The sequence below is a fragment of the Lipomyces oligophaga genome (genome assembly GCF_038497815.1).
Source record: "Lipomyces oligophaga strain CBS 7107 unplaced genomic scaffold V1516scaffold_11, whole genome shotgun sequence".
Classification (NCBI taxonomy): domain Eukaryota; kingdom Fungi; phylum Ascomycota; class Lipomycetes; order Lipomycetales; family Lipomycetaceae; genus Lipomyces; species [Lipomyces] oligophaga.
In genome coordinates this window covers 16261-34448 of record NW_027117795.1, presented here as the reverse complement: position 1 = coordinate 34448, position 18188 = coordinate 16261, and the positions used below count along the sequence as shown (strand labels likewise).

General features: G+C 45.3%; 8 protein-coding genes across 8 annotated transcripts; 5 read left to right on the top strand and 3 right to left on the bottom strand.

The window, feature by feature from the left end:
* Positions 1-50: 50 nt before the first annotated feature.
* On the bottom strand, positions 51-1405 carry V1516DRAFT_630120 (putative FAD-dependent oxidoreductase; the record flags this gene model as incomplete). The annotated part of the gene is made up of 5 exons (XM_066919921.1): positions 51-109; positions 166-490; positions 550-948; positions 998-1074; positions 1141-1405. The coding sequence occupies 5 exons, from the start codon at positions 1403-1405 to the stop codon at positions 51-53; spliced, it is 1125 nt and encodes a 374-aa protein (XP_066774837.1).
* On the top strand, positions 1228-2773 carry V1516DRAFT_682134 (uncharacterized protein). The gene is made up of 2 exons (XM_066923351.1): positions 1228-1747; positions 1798-2773. Exons 1-2 carry the CDS (start codon positions 1575-1577, stop codon positions 2600-2602), a joined length of 978 nt encoding a protein of 325 aa, XP_066774836.1. The 5' UTR covers positions 1228-1574; the 3' UTR covers positions 2603-2773.
* Positions 2704-4581, bottom strand: V1516DRAFT_630156 (permease family-domain-containing protein; the record flags this gene model as incomplete). The annotated part of the gene is made up of 2 exons (XM_066919923.1): positions 2704-2915; positions 2985-4581. The coding sequence occupies 2 exons, from the start codon at positions 4579-4581 to the stop codon at positions 2704-2706; spliced, it is 1809 nt and encodes a 602-aa protein (XP_066774835.1).
* Positions 4582-6440: 1859 nt separating this feature from the next.
* V1516DRAFT_124825 (Acetamidase/Formamidase) lies at positions 6441-8335 on the top strand. The gene is made up of 3 exons (XM_066918623.1): positions 6441-6761; positions 6897-6991; positions 7050-8335. The coding sequence occupies exons 1-3, from the start codon at positions 6752-6754 to the stop codon at positions 8199-8201; spliced, it is 1257 nt and encodes a 418-aa protein (XP_066774834.1). The 5' UTR covers positions 6441-6751; the 3' UTR covers positions 8202-8335.
* A 592-nt stretch (positions 8336-8927) lies between these two features.
* On the top strand, positions 8928-12934 carry V1516DRAFT_699252 (Lon protease; the record flags this gene model as incomplete). The annotated part of the gene is made up of 3 exons (XM_066924113.1): positions 8928-9378; positions 9433-10038; positions 10089-12934. 3 exons carry the CDS (start codon positions 8928-8930, stop codon positions 12647-12649), a joined length of 3618 nt encoding a protein of 1205 aa, XP_066774833.1. The 3' UTR covers positions 12650-12934.
* On the top strand, positions 12847-14480 carry V1516DRAFT_682126 (GTP cyclohydrolase). Its single transcript, XM_066923350.1, has 2 exons — positions 12847-13080; positions 13148-14480. The coding sequence occupies exon 2, from the start codon at positions 13287-13289 to the stop codon at positions 14097-14099; it is 813 nt and encodes a 270-aa protein (XP_066774832.1). The 5' UTR covers positions 12847-13080; positions 13148-13286; the 3' UTR covers positions 14100-14480.
* V1516DRAFT_693593 (tRNA-specific 2-thiouridylase) lies at positions 14168-16349 on the top strand. Its single transcript, XM_066923896.1, has one exon. The coding sequence runs from the start codon at positions 14324-14326 to the stop codon at positions 15911-15913; it is 1590 nt and encodes a 529-aa protein (XP_066774830.1). The 5' UTR covers positions 14168-14323; the 3' UTR covers positions 15914-16349.
* Positions 15779-16349, bottom strand: V1516DRAFT_682124 (uncharacterized protein). Its single transcript, XM_066923349.1, has 2 exons — positions 16203-16349; positions 15779-16138 (listed from the first exon to the last, which is right to left on the bottom strand). Exons 1-2 carry the CDS (start codon positions 16288-16290, stop codon positions 16002-16004), a joined length of 225 nt encoding a protein of 74 aa, XP_066774831.1. The 5' UTR covers positions 16291-16349; the 3' UTR covers positions 15779-16001.
* Positions 16350-18188: the final 1839 nt, after the last annotated feature.

Here is an 18188-nt window from a genome sequence, read left to right as displayed (position 1 = left end):
AATATATCATATCATATTATTATCATATCATATATACTATAAGATCATTTTTATTTTGTATGCAAAAGATCCTCGACCATCTCAGCAATTGCCAGACTCGATGTAAGCCCTACACGAGTTAACATGAAGTTTCGCATGACATCAACGAATTAAAAGTCAACATACCCGGACTCTCGATACCAAGCAAATTAATGAACCCATCAAATCCTAGACAAGATTCCGACCGGATGACGAAATCAGTAAAATCGCTCCAATCTGGCCCATTGATCTTGGGACGGATGCCTGCGTAGTCAGGTGCCAGGGCTGTCGGATCAATTCCGGGAAGGTATTCTTGGACAGCAGCAACAATCTCAGCAAACTGAGTTATGCTTGGCTGTAGATCGTTCGGACTCGATACCCATTCTACATTTGGTCCAAATCGGATGCGACCGCCCAAGTCGAGGGTGAGATGAGTTCCTAGTCCTGCATTGCCTGCCGGGCACGGATATATCTGAGAATATTCATTAGAGCGCTAACTCTCCACACCAATATAGATAAAAAAGAACTCACTAGGTGCCTTGTTTTGGGCTGAGAAGCATTATAGGAGAAGTAAGATCCCTTTGCGAAATACCCCGTAACCGCTTGATCAGCAGGCAAAATCATATTTGCGACATTCGGAGCACCATGGCCAGCTGAATTAACAATATTCTCAAACTTCAGCTGCATTTCTCCATCCTGAGTGTCAAACGTAGCTGTATATAATCTCCGCGCCCGGTCGTACTCTATATTCGATACAGCAGTATTTAACGCAAGATCTCCGCCATGGGAATCGAATTGACCTGCGAGATAGGTCATCAGCTCATGGCTAGAGATTATCCCTGTGGAGGAAGACAGCAAGACCGCGCTTCGTGCGTGGACTGCGGGTTCTATCGCTTTGGCCTGTGCAAGTGAAATGAATTCCGTCGGGATCTGGTCGTTGGTCATCTATATTTATATATATTTGCAAAGTATTGCTCACTCCCAGTAACTTTGATTTGGAATGCATGTTTTCTAGGTATTCATGCTGCGACTCGTTCTGAGCCACGATCCATTTTCCTACAGCATCAGCACCAAATTAGAAATGCATTGTTTCTCAGACAAAACATTAGGGATGATACTTACCGCATTTTCGATGATCAATCCCTGCTTTGTCGCATACGTCATACAGCAATTGCTTGCCGCGTAAACATAGCTTGGTTTTCAGTGAGTCGACAGGATAATAAAGTCCGGCATGAATGACTTCGGAATTTCTAGCAGACGTCTCGGTTCCAAATGCGTTATGACGTTCGACTAGAAGTACACTTGTTCCCAAGCGAGCAGCTAGACGTGACGCAATAGATAGTCCGATTACGCCTGCTCCGATTACCAGGTGAGAAAAGTCCGCCATGGAGTTGTTAAAATTCTGTAGGCTGAGTACCGTTGGCTGCGGTTGCTTGGGGCTGCTTGACATTAGGCTTCCTTTCCTCCCAGTCAGTCAGCAACTGTCATTTCGATAAGATAAGAATTCGCCAGACATTCAATTTCTTCCTTCTTATGATTTATTCTATAACAATACAATGGCTGAGCAACCAAGACTAGAAGATCTGCCGCTGCATCCTGATGATCCACCTTATTCAGCATGGGGTCTATTTGGTGCAAGCGATGAGCTTGGAACGATGAACTATCTGACGCCAGCAGTAACCAAACAAGCGGCAGAGGAGATCCGAAGCGGAGTCACGGTTCCCCTGGAGTAAGCTTAGCAGATTCTGAAATTACATGAAATCATTGACAAATATACAGTTTGCCGCTTGACGGGCTCATAGTGTCGTTTAACCCGACCAGGATCCCATTGGATCATAAAATCATTGCCAAAGGCCATGCGAACGATGACGAAATCACGATAAACACGCAGACAACATCTCAATGGGATTCGATGCGGCACTTCCCGTATCAAACCAAGCCTGTAGTCTACTTCAATGGCACTTTGCAAGACGAGATCTCCGGGCCAAATCGCACGAACCGGAACGGAATCCAGAACCTGGCTAAGCATCCTTTCGCGAGCAGGGGCGTACTTGTCGATTGGTATGATTGGAAATGCTCATTAGGCCAAGCTGATACAATCGACCCTTTTTCTCGGTATGAAATTCCAATCGAAGAAATCAAAGAGGTCCTTGAGTACCAAAAAGTGACTCTTCGACAAGGCGATATTTTACTTCTACGAACCGGCTTTTTTGCAAAATACTTCGCTTTGTCCCGTGAGGAAAAAATCAAAGTTGCCTCACAGCCGCCGAGCTATATCGGTATTCCGTCTAACAAGGCTACGCTCGAATATTTTTGGCCACTTAAACTTGCAGCCGTGGCTACAGATACTATCGCGTTGGAAGCTTGGCCGAAAAAGCCTGCCTCAGAGAACGACGGTTGGAACTTCTTGCTACATGAGATTTTTCTTGCTGGTTGGGGAATGCCGATAGGAGAATTGTTTGACCTTGAATTATTGTCGAGGACAGCCAAACAGTTGAACCGATTCACGTTTTTCTTTACGTCACAGCCCTTGATGCTCGATGGCGGTGTTGGAAGTCCGCCCAATGCTATGGCAATTTTTTGAGTTTTTCATATGTAATATTTTTAAATTTTTCAAACCATATTATTCGTTACCAATTGAAAGCTAAAACATAAAGAATACTTTTATTATTATCCGACAATCCCTTAGATCGCAGTCTTCTCCTTCTCAGAAGTCGTAGGCGACACGCTATCATAAATAGTTCCCTCTGTCGCCTCATCAACCTTGGACTCTCCGGTGAACACCGGCGGACTCAACACGGCCTCATCGGCGGGCAGGGTTTCTTGCTCAACGGGATCCTCCCAGAAACGCGAGTTGCGATGGATGGCCAGACGGACCAGCCACGGTGGTAAAAACACTTCTAATACCTCAACGAATTTGTTCGGGTGCTGCTTCGGAATGCTTGTCGCTGAGGGATCTGTCGAACCAAGATCATCGTCATCAGTGGCCATGGATGCAATCTTCCAGTTCCAGCCATCGCGCTTCTCATAGTTGTGCGGCACGATCCGGCCACCTGATAATTTATCCAAACTATACGCGAAGATGTTTAGGATCATATATGAGATGATGCCAGCAATCAGACCGTAGGAAATAGAGTAGGTGAATGGCATCACGGCGATTGTGAGAAATGCAGGAATCGCATCTCCAATATAGACCCAATTAATCTCAGTTACGGCAGTCATCATCATAGAGCCGACGATGATCAGGGTAGAGCCAGTTGCCCAAGGAGGGATGGAGGCGAAAATGGGTGCAAAAAAAATCGAAATGAAAAAGCAGATACCTGTGATCATGGCGGTAATACCTGTCTTACCGCCCTCGGAAATACCAGCACCTGATTCAATGAACGCAGTCACAGGAGGAGACCCGAAAAGCGAGCCAATTACAATTCCTCCTGCGTCAACAATGTATGCGACCGCAGAACCTTCAAAATCACCCGTTCGGCGATTCAAAAAGCCGGCAAACTTCGCCATGGCATAGAGTGTACCGGTACAATCAAGAATATCGACATACAAGAAAGTGATAAATGCAAGCCAGAACTGGCCAGTTCCGCCCGGAATAGAAGCAATGTTCCATTCTTGAACAGCAAGAATCTTCTCGATTTTGTGGAAAGTGACGACTTTCTTGAAAAAGTCGAACCGGTCCTGACCCTCGTCGGTGTACGGGAAGTATGTAACTGTCGACTGTCTGGGCCAAGAGATGATGGAAACAATAGCAATACCAATGATGACGGCACCTTTAACACGATAAAGCATGAGAAGAACTGTGATGAACCCGCCGCAAAAAATTCCGAGCCACATAGTCGGAGACGACATCTGGTGTGCTGCGCAAAGGTCGGCATCTGAAGCATACTCAGACGCGCAGCCCGCTAAATCTACTGGGGTGGATGTGGCACCGGTGACGACACCGAGACCAGCAGAACCATAGAGGCCGATGAAGGTCAAATATAGTCCGATTCCGCAACCAGTGGCATGCTTGATGCAGGTAGGAATCGCTCGCGCAAGCCATTGACGGATACCAAGCAGGGAAAGGCCTATGAAGACAAAGCCCTCGACGAAGACGGCCGTAACCGCTAGACGGTATGGAACTGATCCAGATCCATGGTAGCCCACGACCTGGTATGTGAAGTACGCATTGAGTCCCATGCCTGGTGCAAGGCCGAGCGGCAGATTGGCAAAAAGACCCATGCAGAAGGAAGCGAGGGCAGCAATGGCCGCGGTGGCAGTAATCAGGTCGCGCTTGACAACGTTGACACAGCTCATGTATTCAGCGTCGTTGTCGCAGGTCGGATCTGCTTCTGTCTGCGCACAGTAGCAGGTGCCGCCGGTCTCGGACGTGATGGAGGCGTTGACGGAGATGATGTAGGCCATGGCGAAGAAGGTCGCAAGACCAGCACGAATCTCTGTTGTGAAGAAGGCACCGAGGCGCTCGCGCCGGGAGCCCGAATTTTCAAGTCGAAACCATTTTCCGACTGGAGAACGGGCGATCTTGAGATTTGTCGAGTGAATGAGATCAGAAACCGCCATGGGAAACGCAGTATCTAAGAGTTTTATTTCTGTAGCAGTAGAAAGCCAGGACAGGGCCAAGGACAAGGACAAGGACAAGGACGAGGACGAGGGCAGACGGTGGGATAAGGGAGGAGGGAGGGCGATTAGATAGATATATATAGAGAAAGAAGCTGCGAGGCCGCGAGACTACGAGACATCAGAACGTGCGACTGTGGACACGAGACACCGATAGCAAGCTGAATAACGAGCGCTGCTGATAGGTGTTTGACAATAGAGGCCGATCGACCTGACAGTCCAAGTAGGTCAGAGACAGCGGACTACAAAAACCGAACGGAGAGATAAGAGCAGTGTTGGCAAGTCCGAGCTACCGGGGACCAAGAAAATTGATATCGACTAGCACATCCGAGTCAGACTTGGCTGAAAGCTGCCCTTTTTTCGTGTTTTTTTTTCTCTACGTCTCGGACTGTCTCAGTTTTGGCATCGCGTTGTGTGCATTGTGTGCAGTGTGCACTTACAGTTCCGGATCAGATCAGTTGGGCAAAAAGATCATCCTCTCATATCGTCGTCAGAGACGGTTTCGGTGGGTGGATTAGACTTAAAACTAGAAATGAATGAAAACGGCGTCTTGCCGGTGGGTCTCCCACTGACTCTACACGCACTGTCCTGCTAATGCACATGGAGTCGTCAAGAAATTATACTGTGTAGAGTGTGTGCGTGCACACACTCTACAATCTCTTATATTACTACGATTACAGGCATCTAAAATCCGGTCCAAGACCAAGTTCTATAACACCATTTTACAATCTCAACAGGTCCTGTAAGTACAATAATTTTCTACGAAGCTGTAAGACAGCCGTCCATAGTTTTCTCAACGATCGCCGTCCACAGACCTCCTCCACATAATCGACTAACTGCACCCGAATCAGCCACCATCAGCCACCCGAGAAGCCACGGGGCAGCATCCCAGAAACCGCAGAGCTGAACGGACAAGCCCGAGTCTTTGTTCTAAAAGTAAGATTGTACATAGCAATTTCTTAGTCCTATTACCGCACTACCGCACTACCAGATCCAAAATGGAAATCCTGCTGACTGAAGAGACTCCAACTTCTTCCAACGCACGGCTTCCGACTGCGTCTGTGGCTGTCACGATTGCTGGCTCCTCTCGGCTTCTAGTCTGCAAGTCAGTCTTGTTGGCTGAATAGCGCCGCTGGCTACTGGACGGCTGGCTCTTGGACTACTGGCTCTTAGACTCTGTCACAATACAGACCATTCTCTGATTATTTCTTATTTTCCTCCCTACTATCGTTTATGTTTATTCTCCGCGTTTGCATTGTATCGTCCGGATGCTCGCGCGATCTGCGCCCCGAATCATCCGACCCGAGACTCGTACTCCAGCGCGTTTCCCCATCCCCCTTCGGCCCTGGTCAAAACTTCTCGTCCATGTCCGTGCCTCGCCCCAGCCAGTCCTAGTCAGTCCTCGCCGCTCCAAAACGCCCGACCGCACCGGCTCCTTAGCACGTGAAACATGGGATCAGTCAGCTCTGCATGGCCCTCATGTCAGCTAGCAGTCACCTGATTGTCTCTACAAACACCTCGCCCTTTGAAATAACGCATGACTCTGACGGATGACACTTTTTGGCAGATTAGCCAGCTGGCGAAGCTCCGCATCTCTTTTCCTAAACAAGCCACCGGTCCCTGTTCTATCTGACTCTCGATAAGACTAATCTCAGTAGTCACTCGACTATCTCTATCTGCATCATACATATATTTAGTACTGGTCGTATGTGCATATCGCTTCGAATAATTCACAGAATTATGTGCACGCTTCTTGCACATAATCCGCCCATGTAGTAGTTAGAGTTCCTGATTCCGAACCAATTGCCCGTGTGTGTAGTCCATCCAGCTCCGAGTCCCCATTCCTGCTCTTCTCAATCCAGTTCAACTAGAGCCCCGAACGAACCACCTCGTCCAGCCAACCCTCGCCCGCCGCGACCATCACCAACCACCCTCAAATCTAAACACTATCGTCCACCCGCCTTCTGCCGCCGCTTCTTCCACTTCTCTACTCTCTTTACCTTCTCCCCAGTCTTCTCTCTCTGTCCCACTTAATCGTCTATTTTTCCGTCCCGTCTCCTCAATTGCACTCAATTGCACGCCTGCTTCCTTGTAGTCATATCTAGTTTACACAATGGCCATCGGTAAGTCTTATCTCCTCTCAGCTAGTATTCTCCATCGCCCTCTCCATTTCGCAATCGCCGATAATTTCGAGAAAAACTAGTCGCTATTCTTTGTCCCTTTTTGTCGGTTCTAACGTTCCTTCTTCCTTTTTCCAGATCCCATTCCTACCAAGATCGCTGTCGATCTCAAGAAGCCCTACAATACTCAGCACGGTCTCCACACCCGCTGGCATCCCGAGATCCCCTTCGCTGTACGTGCTATTCCCGCTGGTTTATCCAACTGCTTCTGAAACTAACCCGTCTTTGCAGTGCTCTGTCGAACAAGGCGAAGTCTTCAAGGTTGAATGTTTCGATTCCTCTGGTGGTCAGGTCTTCAACACTGATGACGCTGATGAGCTCCCTACCGTCGACCCTACCCAAATTCACTGTCTTTCTGGTCCCATCGAGGTAAAGGGCGCTGAACCCGGTGATGTTCTTGTCGTCGACATCCAGGATATCCAGCCCTTTGAAGATGAGCCCTGGGGTTATACTGCCATCATGGACCCCAAGCGTACCAGCGCGTTCCTCAACGACAAATACCCCGAGATGCAGAAGGCCATCTGGGATTTCGATGGTATATTCGCTTCTTCTCGCCATATCCCTCACGTCAAGTTTCCAGGCTTCATTCACCCCGGTATCATCGGTACCTTACCCGACTACGAAATTATGAAGAAGTGGACAGACCGTGAATCTGCTCTCGTCGACTACCATACTTCCATCAATGATCCATGCACTGCCATTGCCGCTCTTCCGGAAGAGAGAGGCGCTTACTGTGGTACTCTTGCCTCACCAGAGCTTGCTGCCAAAATCGCTAAGGAGGGTGTCCGCACTGTTCCTCCTCGCGAACACGGTGGTAACATTGATATCAAGAATCTTTCCCGCGGTGCAAAGGCATATCTTCCAATTTACGTCAAGGGCGCTGGTTTTTCGGTCGGCGACATTCATTTTTCCGAAGGTGATGGCGAAATCTCCTTCTGCGGTGCCATCGAGATGCACGGTATTATCACTCTCAAGCTATCTGTTATTAAGAACGGTATGAAGGACATGTCGATCTACAATCCCATGTTCATCCCTGGAAATGTTTCTGCCCACTACGGTCCTTCGCGCTACCTCACCTTCGAAGGTATTTCGGTCGACGACAACGGAAAACAGCTTTTCCTCGATGCCAAAATGGCCTTCCGCCAGGCTGTTCTTAACGCCATCGAATATCTTACCGGATTCGGCTACACCGGCGAACAGGTCTACCTCCTTCTCTCTGCTGCACCTGTCGAGACATATCTCTCGTCAGTTGTCGACGTGCCCAACTCGTGTGTCTCCTACGCTATCCCCGCAGACATTTTTGACTTTGATATCATGCCAAAGGAAGGTGGTCCAACTATTCAGCCAAACATGGGTGCGACTGCTAAGCTCACCAAGAAATAAAAGCACCACGACTCTTCTTTTTGACTAGTTTTGTTCACGTATCGTTTATTTCATGATTATTGAATACATACATTCATGGTACTATTTATCTGTAAAATCTAGCACTTTTTTTTTCGGTTTTTTTAAATCAAACAGTTGTTCCTCCATGTATTTAATTCCTATTTACCTTTCTCCCGAATCAGCCATCACATGATCTGCTCTAGAAATTCCGAAGCGATCCGTGGGGCTCATGGAGTCACGGGGATCCGGCTGGATTACATAACCTGTAATGGGCAGCGGAGACCTCGTCTTGTCTAGCACTCAATCTCCAGCTCTCATCCACTCATCCCGCTGTTCTTTCTCCTTCTCTCAGCTCGCGCTCTCTACCTTCTATCGACGATTAGCAGACAGCTTTACCTGGTTTCAGGCTAGTTGTTTTTTCTTCTGCGTATTCTTAACAAGCTTTCAGTTTGATATCCTGTCTTGTTAGCAACTTGGCGCGACAGCTGTGCTTCTCGACTATTCCCCGTGCGCCGCGTTTGCTCCCTCCCGCCACTTGGTATATAGAGTAATCTGGAGCTCTCCACCTCACACGACAGTCGACCGGAGTTCAATCTGCGAATTGCGTTTTGGTCTCGATTTTTTCGATAATTTCAAGTTTTCTTTTCTTTTCCTTTCCTCTCATTTTCCTTCATCTTATTGCTTGCTGTTTGTTTGTTTCCTTATATTCCCTCTGAACCCGAAATAATGATTCGCTCTCTTCCTCGCGCGGCGTATCTGGCGCGATCGCAGTCAGCAGCGGCACTCGCCCCCGCTACGCGCACTCTTATTGCTGTCGCTCGTTCATATGCGCTCCCTGGATCTCCGGCTGCTTCGCCTGCTCTAGCCCGTCGTGCATTTTCAAGATCAGCCGTGCAACTCAATGCTAAAAACGACGATGAAAATGGTGACGACGACGACGACAACAGCAACAGTAACTCAACCACGAGCAGTACTAATTCGAACAACTCGGCGTCGAGCGGAGTCAAACGGAAACGCAAGCCAAAGTCTGACAAAGCTGTCAGCGAGGAATCTGGCATCAAACAGAACGAGGATACTAGCAAGGTTGATGCTAAATCGGATAGCTCTACTAGCGAACTTGCTGATAAATCAAAGTCCGAGAAGTCGAAATCCAAGAAGACAGACAACGAAACAGAAGGTTCGTTCTATTTTGGCTCTGGCAATTCTAAGCTTAATTACTAATATTTTACAGATCCGGAGGAACAGCTCGAAGACTTTTTAAAACGCAAGTTTGATAATTTCGATCTCGAGTCGTTCACGTCCAAAGACTTCTCCACCGGCATCTATGGACCGAACGGACCTGGTCGAAGGGTTGCTTCGGACTTTTCAATGAAACCTCCATTAGGTGGTAACAATTTGCCAATAAAAGAGCCTGGAGTGTTGAAGGATGTCATGGTTCTTCCTATTTCTGCTCGACCATTATATCCCGGTTTTTATAAAGCTGCTCTAGTTAGAGACGATCGCCATATTGAAGCTGTCCGAGAGATCTTCGCTCGCAAGATGCCCTACGTCGGAGTCTTTTTATATAAGGAGGCCACTCCTGCTACCGAGTCTGTCAACAATCCTGAAGAAATTTACGATACTGGTGTGTTGGCTCAAGTCACCAGTGTTATCACGCATAATGATATCGTCAACGGCGTTTCGCAGCCCCAAATCACTTTGATTTTGTATCCACACCACCGCATTAAAGCTACAGAAATTGACATCGCTCATGATCTTACAACGCCAATTGAAACTGTTGCAAAGTCTTCGAAGTCTAAAAAATCGGAAGATGTTACAAGCTTCGATACTTTAGACAGTGAGTTTTTTGCAGTTTTTATGTAGACTATTTTACTAATCACATCTTAGTTGATGATGCAGTTTCAGTTTCTACGTCTGCTCCTGTTCCTGTACCCGATCCGGCTCCTATTGTCGAGGTTTCACAGCCTGTCGCCGAGACAGTACCTTCAGAAGATGCAGCTCCTAAGGCTGAAGTGGCATTAGGGGATGAGAGCGATTTTGAATATTTACGTAACAAGGTGACAATGGCTAAGATTGAGCGTTTGGATGATGAACCCATTGATGTCCATGATCCAATCGTTCGTGGGACAGTTTCTGAGATCGTTAGCAACCTGAAAGAAATTTCTCTGATGAATTCTACGTTTAGAGACCAAATCACTGCTTTCACTCTCAGCTTGAAAACTGGGAATGTATATGACGAGCCCTCTCGACTTTCGGACTTTGTTTCTGCTATATCTGCAGGTACCATGGATGAACTTCAGAAGTTGGTGAATATGCAGAACATTTCCGATCGTCTACGATGTGGCCTTTTACTTCTTAAACGGGAAGTTTTGAGCGCTCATTATCAGATGAAGATCAACAAGGAGGTGGAAGCTCGGCTTCAGAAGCGCCAGCGTGAATATATTCTGACAGAGCAGATTCGTGCAATTCGTAAAGAGTTGGGCATGGATAGTGACAAAGACAAAATGATTGAAAAATTTAGGGATAGGTTGAATAGTTTACCTGCTGTTCCCGAAAATGTTCGTACGGTTGTCGAAGACGAACTTAATAAGTTAGCTTCAATCGAGTCGTCTTCGTCCGAGTTCAATGTTACACGCTCCTATGTGGATTGGCTTACTCAAATGCCCTGGGGAGTAGTTACTCCTGAACATTTTTCGATTCCCTATGCTGCGAAAGTGTTGGAAGAAGATCATTATGGATTGAAGGATGTTAAGGATCGTATATTGGAGTTTATTGCGGTTGCCAAACTCTTGGGTAATGTCGAAGGCAAAATTTTGTGTCTTGTGGGACCGCCAGGGGTGGGTAAGACGTCTATTTGCAAATCCATTGCGCGAGCACTCGGCCGAAAGTTCGAGCGATTCAGTGTTGGAGGTTTGTACGATGTGGCAGAGCTGAAGGGCCATCGACGGACATATATTGGAGCTCTTCCTGGTAGGATGGTGCAGATGTTCAAGAAATGTCAGACGGAAAATCCAATGATTCTTCTAGATGAAGTTGACAAGATTGGTAGAGGTCACCAAGGCGACCCATCGGCTGCGCTACTCGAGTTGCTCGATCCAGAGCAAAATAACAAGTATTTAGACCATTATCTGGATGTTCCAATGGATTTGTCGAAGGTGCTGTTTGTATGTACGGCAAATACTACGGAAACGATTTCGCGGCCTCTACTTGATCGTATGGAAGTAATCGATGTTTCTGGATACATTACACAAGAGAAGAAAGCTATTGCGAGCCGATATTTGATTCCTGAGGCGCGTGAGAAGGCAGGACTGAAAGATGTGGATATAAAGATCGAGCCTGAGGTTTTTGATAAGCTGATTACGAGCTACTGCCGGGAGAGTGGTGTACGTAATCTAAAGATGCATATTGAGAAGATTTTCCGAAAGGCTGCATTACAGGTTGTGGAGCAATTGAAGGAAGATGACATGACTGCTCAGATAGAAGCGGCTCTGGCATCTGATGGAGTCTCGAATACTGCGAGCCCTACTGCTCCTACTGCAGCTGCAGTCGAATCTGAAGGGGTTATTGCTGAAGAAGGTGTATTGTCTGCAGTCAGTGGAGCTGAGGAAGTTAAGAAAGCTGCTGTGGTTACTCATGAGCCGCTTGTTGTTCCCAAAACAGTTCATATTGACGTAAATTTGAACAACTTGACGGATTATGTTGGCCCACCAACGTATATTTCTGACAAACTTTATGACCACGATGTTCCTGTTGGAGTAGTAACCGGTCTTGCATGGACTCCACTAGGTGGAGTAGCGATGTATGTCGAGTCCGTTGTGGAAGCACAGTTAAAGCATTCTATCAAGGGTGGACTGAAGCAGACAGGTATGCTTGGAGACGTGATGAAAGAGTCGACCATTATTTCGTATACGTTTGCAAAAACCTTTATAGCTTCGCATTTCCCGAACAATGAGTTTTTTGAGCATGCGTTGATCCACTTGCATTGTCCCGAGGGAGCAACTCCGAAGGATGGGCCCTCGGCGGGTGTGACGATCTCGACCTCATTGTTGTCACTTGCATTAAATAAGCCTATTGACGAGACATTTGCGATGACAGGCGAGATCACGGTGACAGGTCGAGTGTTGCGTATTGGAGGATTGCGGGAGAAGACAGTGGCAGCAAAGCGTGCGGGCGCCAAGGTTATATTTTTCCCAGCTGATAATCTAGCAGATTGGAATTCGTTGCCAGATTATATTCGGGAAGATTTGGAGGCAGTACCGTGTTCTTCTTATAGCGATATTTTTGCGCGCTGCTTCCCAGACATTACACCTGAGCAAGGAAACAATTTGTGGCTAGATGCGTTGAAGGAGAAAGTGGATGGCGCTGAGACTACGAGTGCATCAGCCGTGTTTCCACCGCCGCCAATTACCGGGGTAAATGGGGAAATTCGCGCGGGAGGTGGGATCTAGTTTTGTATAAAATTGACGATAGGCAATTAGATTTTGCCGAAGACAGTTACGGCAATGATAGCTGCGTCAGTGACAGTTGAAAGTCAGCTGACAGTAGTTTTGTGAGCAGAAGATGATTGCTCGATTGGATACATATGTCATCTGTTATATAAGTATATATTATATTCGTATTAGTATTAAATTGTCCTGTATTTAATGTGAGAAGGTGGGCATATGATGTAAGATATATGAGAGTCATGTGTTGGGAGGAATGAAAATTACCTTCAGTAAAATTGGCCACAATGGACTAAAAGAGCCAGATGAAGCTCGATAGTAATTGCATAATCAATTGGATATTTAAATTACATTGTTAGATACTACAGATTGACAGCGAGTATCAAGACCTATGGCAATCACTCAAGGACTAAGCGGTGGAAGCGCGCGTACGGTACCTGTCGAGATAGTCAGCCAAAAAGATGACGATGAACATAAGAGAGAGCAAGACAAGAGACAAGATACCTCAACGTCAGCGAGAGGACTTGGAGAGGACATTAAAGTATATACAAGCGGAGTAGATGAAAACGAGTTTACCGAGGAAGATATTGAGGAAATTCAGGAGGAGCAAGATCAGGCTGCAGGGATTGATGAGGACCTTTCTATGGCTTCTTCTGTCATTCCGGCCAATATTTTCAGTGGAACTGGATCCGGAACTGGAAATGGACGCACATTACCACGATCTCCACTAACACGAGGTGACGGAAGTTACCATGAATATGACCACCTCACCGGCCACAAAGTGTCGCGACCGGCATCGCCATACACTCTGAATCCGCCTATTGACTTTGATGGTTTATCGTGGCCGAGTGTTGGGACGCGAGAACGGCTTGAAAATACAGCAGACGAGCGAGCAGCAAAGATTTCTCGAATTGCGGATGCTGTGCGCACGATTTTGACTGAGATTGGGGAGGATCCAAGCCGGGAAGGGCTCTTGTCCACTCCAGAGAGATACGCGAAGGCAATGTTGTTTTTCACGCGAGGATATGAACAGAATATTCGAAGTGTGATTAATCGCGCCGTGTTTGAGGAAGACCACGATGAAATGGTGATCGTTAAGTCTATTCCAGTATTTTCTCTCTGTGAACATCATATGGTGCCCTTCACTGGCACGATTTCGATCGGATATATCCCGAATTCAAGAGTCCTCGGGCTCTCAAAACTCGCACGAATTGCAGAGATGTTTGCACGAAGATTACAAGTTCAGGAACGGCTCACTAAGCAGGTCGCGCTCGCAGTTTGGGAAATTTTGCGACCTCAAGGTGTTGCGGTCGTCATGGAAGCTGAGCATATGTGTATGGTCATGCGGGGTGTCCAGAAGCCTGGTAGCTCAACCGTTACAAGTTGTATGCTCGGACGGTTTAGAGAGGCTCAGAAAACTCGTGAAGAATTTTTTTCCTTAATCGGTAGAAGATAGATGGTGCAAAGGTGGGATTTTGGGATTCAATATCGGCTATAGCTGGTATGTAAATATAGACATATACTATTTCAATTTATTATATTATCCTATGTTATATAATAAATATCATAAAATTATATAATTTTATAATTTTAATGTAAGAATATGCGTTATTAGTGTTGTGATAAATTTTTTATGGACCATGGAACTAGTTGTCTGCGGCAAAGATTTTCCTCACCAAGATGACACCACGCCAGATTCAATATCAAATTTTATGTCAAATTCGAAATCCAAAACCAGACTCAATTCGGCAAACTTTCGGAAGAATACCATGCAGAAAGTACAGTAATTGCAGCAAATATAAAGCACCCACACCGACCGCAAATGACCGAATTTTCGTTGCCGTGTCTGGGGGCGTAGACTCGTCGTTCGTACTGTGGAAGCTTGCGCAAGAGTATCCTGTGTCGAATATTACTGCAGTTTACATGTCCAATTGGACAATTCCACGAACTCCGAGAGCTGAGTACCCGCGGCAGATTCCATACCAAAATCAGACGAAGATCAAGGCTTATTTGGAGGATCAACACGAGCGCGACAGAAGAGATTATGAGTCGGGCCTATTATGCAGCGAAACTGATTGGGCTGACGTCGAGGCCGTCTGTGATCAGCTCGGCGTTCGAAATCGGGTTCGGATCTCGTTTGAAAAGGAGTACTGGGCAGATGTGTTTGAGCCGATGATTCGTGCCTACGAGCGTGGAGAAACGCCGAATCCCGATGTCAGCTGTAATCGGTACATTAAGTTTGGCAAGTTATACGAAGCAGTCGAGAAAATGGCATTAGACGAGAATAATGAACAAAATAACTGGTGGCTAGCTACAGGTCATTACGTGAAGACCGCACGAGATACGGAAAGCAACACTACGCACCTCTTACAACCGCGTGACAAGACCAAAGACCAGTCGTATTATCTCTCCAACATCGACTACCGCCGGCTAGATCATCTTTTATTCCCACTTCAGGACATGACCAAGACTGAAGTTCGGCAGCAGGCTCAAAAGGTCAAGCTTTTGACCGCCAATCGGCCTGACTCACAAGGTTTATGTTTTGTCGCTCCGACCGTCGGTGCAGCAGCATCAAACCGTGCATTAGAGCATGGTCAAAAACTGTCCAGCTCTAAACCCGGTTACGTTCACTTTCGTGACTTTCTCGCGGAGTATATTCCAGCGCGGCCAGGCAATATTATTACCACTGATGGGTATATTGTCGGCCGACACGCCGGCTTATGGCACGCGACAATCGGACAGGCAAGCAGCGTTGAAATGCATCAGTCGTACGCAGAAACAACAGGGAAATGGCTTGTGATCGATAAGCTCGCCAATACGAACGAGCTTGTTATTGCCAGACGTCCAGCGACAAAATATCTTGAATCGCGTAAGTTGACCTGCCGTAACTGGGTCTGGCTTGTCCCGGAATCCGAGGTCGACAGATACATGTTAGGCACTCGTCATGACAGCTTGACCATCCGAATAAGAAGCCTTGGTGACTTCATTCCAATAACTGGGCTAGTATACACATCTGAAGTGGACGAGTTCGAACAAATTCACCTGAATCCTAGTATTGAATTTACATTCAAAGTACCGGCCCTGGCGGTCGCTCAAGGACAATCTGCAACTTTATATTTAAATGAAAGAATTATAGGCAGCGGCATGATCTCCAATCGAACGCTGGTTTCGCCGTACGTCATCCCAGGCCGTGTGGATATCAATACTATTCGGAAACGACAAAAATCCAAAAGAGCGTCTAATCTCTATTCACATTTAATTATTAATTAGTACATTTATAATCTTATAAGAACTTTGACAAGTAGATAAAATATTGGACGATGTAGTTCAATATCGATAAATATTGACTGGCCATCACTCAGGCAACAACCTCTCCAGAACGGACTTCTTTGCCAGACTTCTTGATTTGCGCCAGTACAGAGTCGTACGATACTGAATCCGTCGTCTTAACAATCACTTTCTGGTCATCCAGCGTGATTTTCACGTCATTAACACCTATTTCAAGTTAGTTCAAAACATTTGCTAATCATGTTTTGCGGAATCTAAATTGAGTGTTTACCATCAAGTTTGTTCAAAACGCGATTAACAGCACCTGAACAGCCAGAGCAAGACATGGCTACGTTGAACTGATATTCGTGACCGACCATTTTGAAGTAAGAGTATATGATATAATGTATATAGAGTGAAATAATTTAGTAAAATGAATAGATTGATGTACTATTATCTGAGGAGTCAGGAATGTCGGGATAAGCTTGATAATCAGATCTTGCATCATTTTAGTCATCAATGCCCTTTGATTATATAACAAGATTATGTAACCGATATTATGCATAAGATCTGATATTTAGCATGAACTAGTATACAATATGTGATTTCTATTGTAAATTTTTCCTTAAATGATATCAATTTTAAGATATCTTTTTCAAGGAAACAGCTGTTGATGATTGATAATTTGGTTGATTTTACCCTTTTAGGAAATTTGAGCAGATTATCTTTTAGACTTTCTCCGTTTGAGAAATCATTTCAACAAGACGGTTTCAGTCCCCTTTTCAAATCTGCTTGCTATGTTAATATATATTGTTAAGTTTTGTTTGTGGTAAATAGAAATAATGATTTCAATCTCTTCTGTCGTTCGCCTTTACGAGAATTCGAGTTCTCATCTTGCTGTTGTATTGCTTCGTAAGGAAAGCACGGTTCTCTCTGAGTAATGTTGTTATTTCTAAGCGATACTTTATTAATTCACATGTTGTAGTGGTCACTGGCTCAAACAATATAACAGTACCTATCAAGTTGTAGAAATCAATGGAGGAGCAATCGATGTCAATTTCACACCTGACATCATCTGAGCAGAGGATTTAGCATTTTTCAAAAATAGTAGGCATAAACAGGCAAACACATCCAATCAAAATTAAATAAAATTCGAAAATATATAAAATCTCTGTTTAAATAGTAAAGACTCTCACTTGTATAAGAATCATATCTTTCAATCTAGAGACCATACAGCATAGACAACCAGATACTACAAGTCAAAAATTTATTTACTATGTCAGAGCGTCGATGTAGCCAAACTTTTAAATATCTAACGTGTTAACTGAGATCTCGGTCAGCAGTGGCATGTACAGCTGAACATATTTGATTAATACTATTGTCACCCTTAATTTCCAGCGGACTAATAATGGCATAATGCCTCCATTCATCAATTCATATGACGAGAGGCAGTAACAGGAATTAAATAAAAGATCGTGTTGGCTCTCTCCGGATCCTTTATCGATCTAAAACTGGATTAAAATATGAAGAGTATAGCTATAGGTATCGGCAAGTATTTGCCATGGACAGATCAAGCAGTTGAGTACTGACAGTTTATGGAAAGATACTAGTTTATCAGATTGAAACAAGGAAGACTGACTTAATATCCAAAATGAGCCAATGTCTGTGAGGCTGTCAATGTAAGAAGGAGCAGAGTATTAATTAGTATTGATTGTAGTTGCCACAAGCTAGGAAGTACTTCTACAAGAGAGAGAAAAGCAGTGGTAGAACCTCAGCTTCCTGTTCGATCTGTTTAAAATACTATCTAATTGGATATAAAAATAGGCTGACAGATCTCTGAGAGTGTGAGCAAAATAATGACTCAGAGAATCAGACATCGAGAATATATGTTGTCACGGTGAAGTCTTTAATAGGCTCATCTAGACCATGAATTGATATAGGCTTCTACCCTGCCATTGTAATGGCATGTCCGACCAGCATACATAGATTGTTTAGTATTTAGCTGACATAATCAATAGTAAATTATCAGCAGCAAGAGCAACTCTAAAATTGCTTCATACTTTCGTTTTCCAGGCTGTACTCAATACCTCCGCCAAAGACTTAGTAGTAAAGTCGCAGAAACGATCAGCATAATTCGTAATAATAACAATTTACAGATCGTAAATCGCAGCACAAAGATGACGCTGTATAAAGAGATAGACTGTTTCAGTGATTCAGACTTGTAGATACTACTATTCAGACTGCGAAATTCTGGTAGAGATTCAACTAGTCTTAAGTT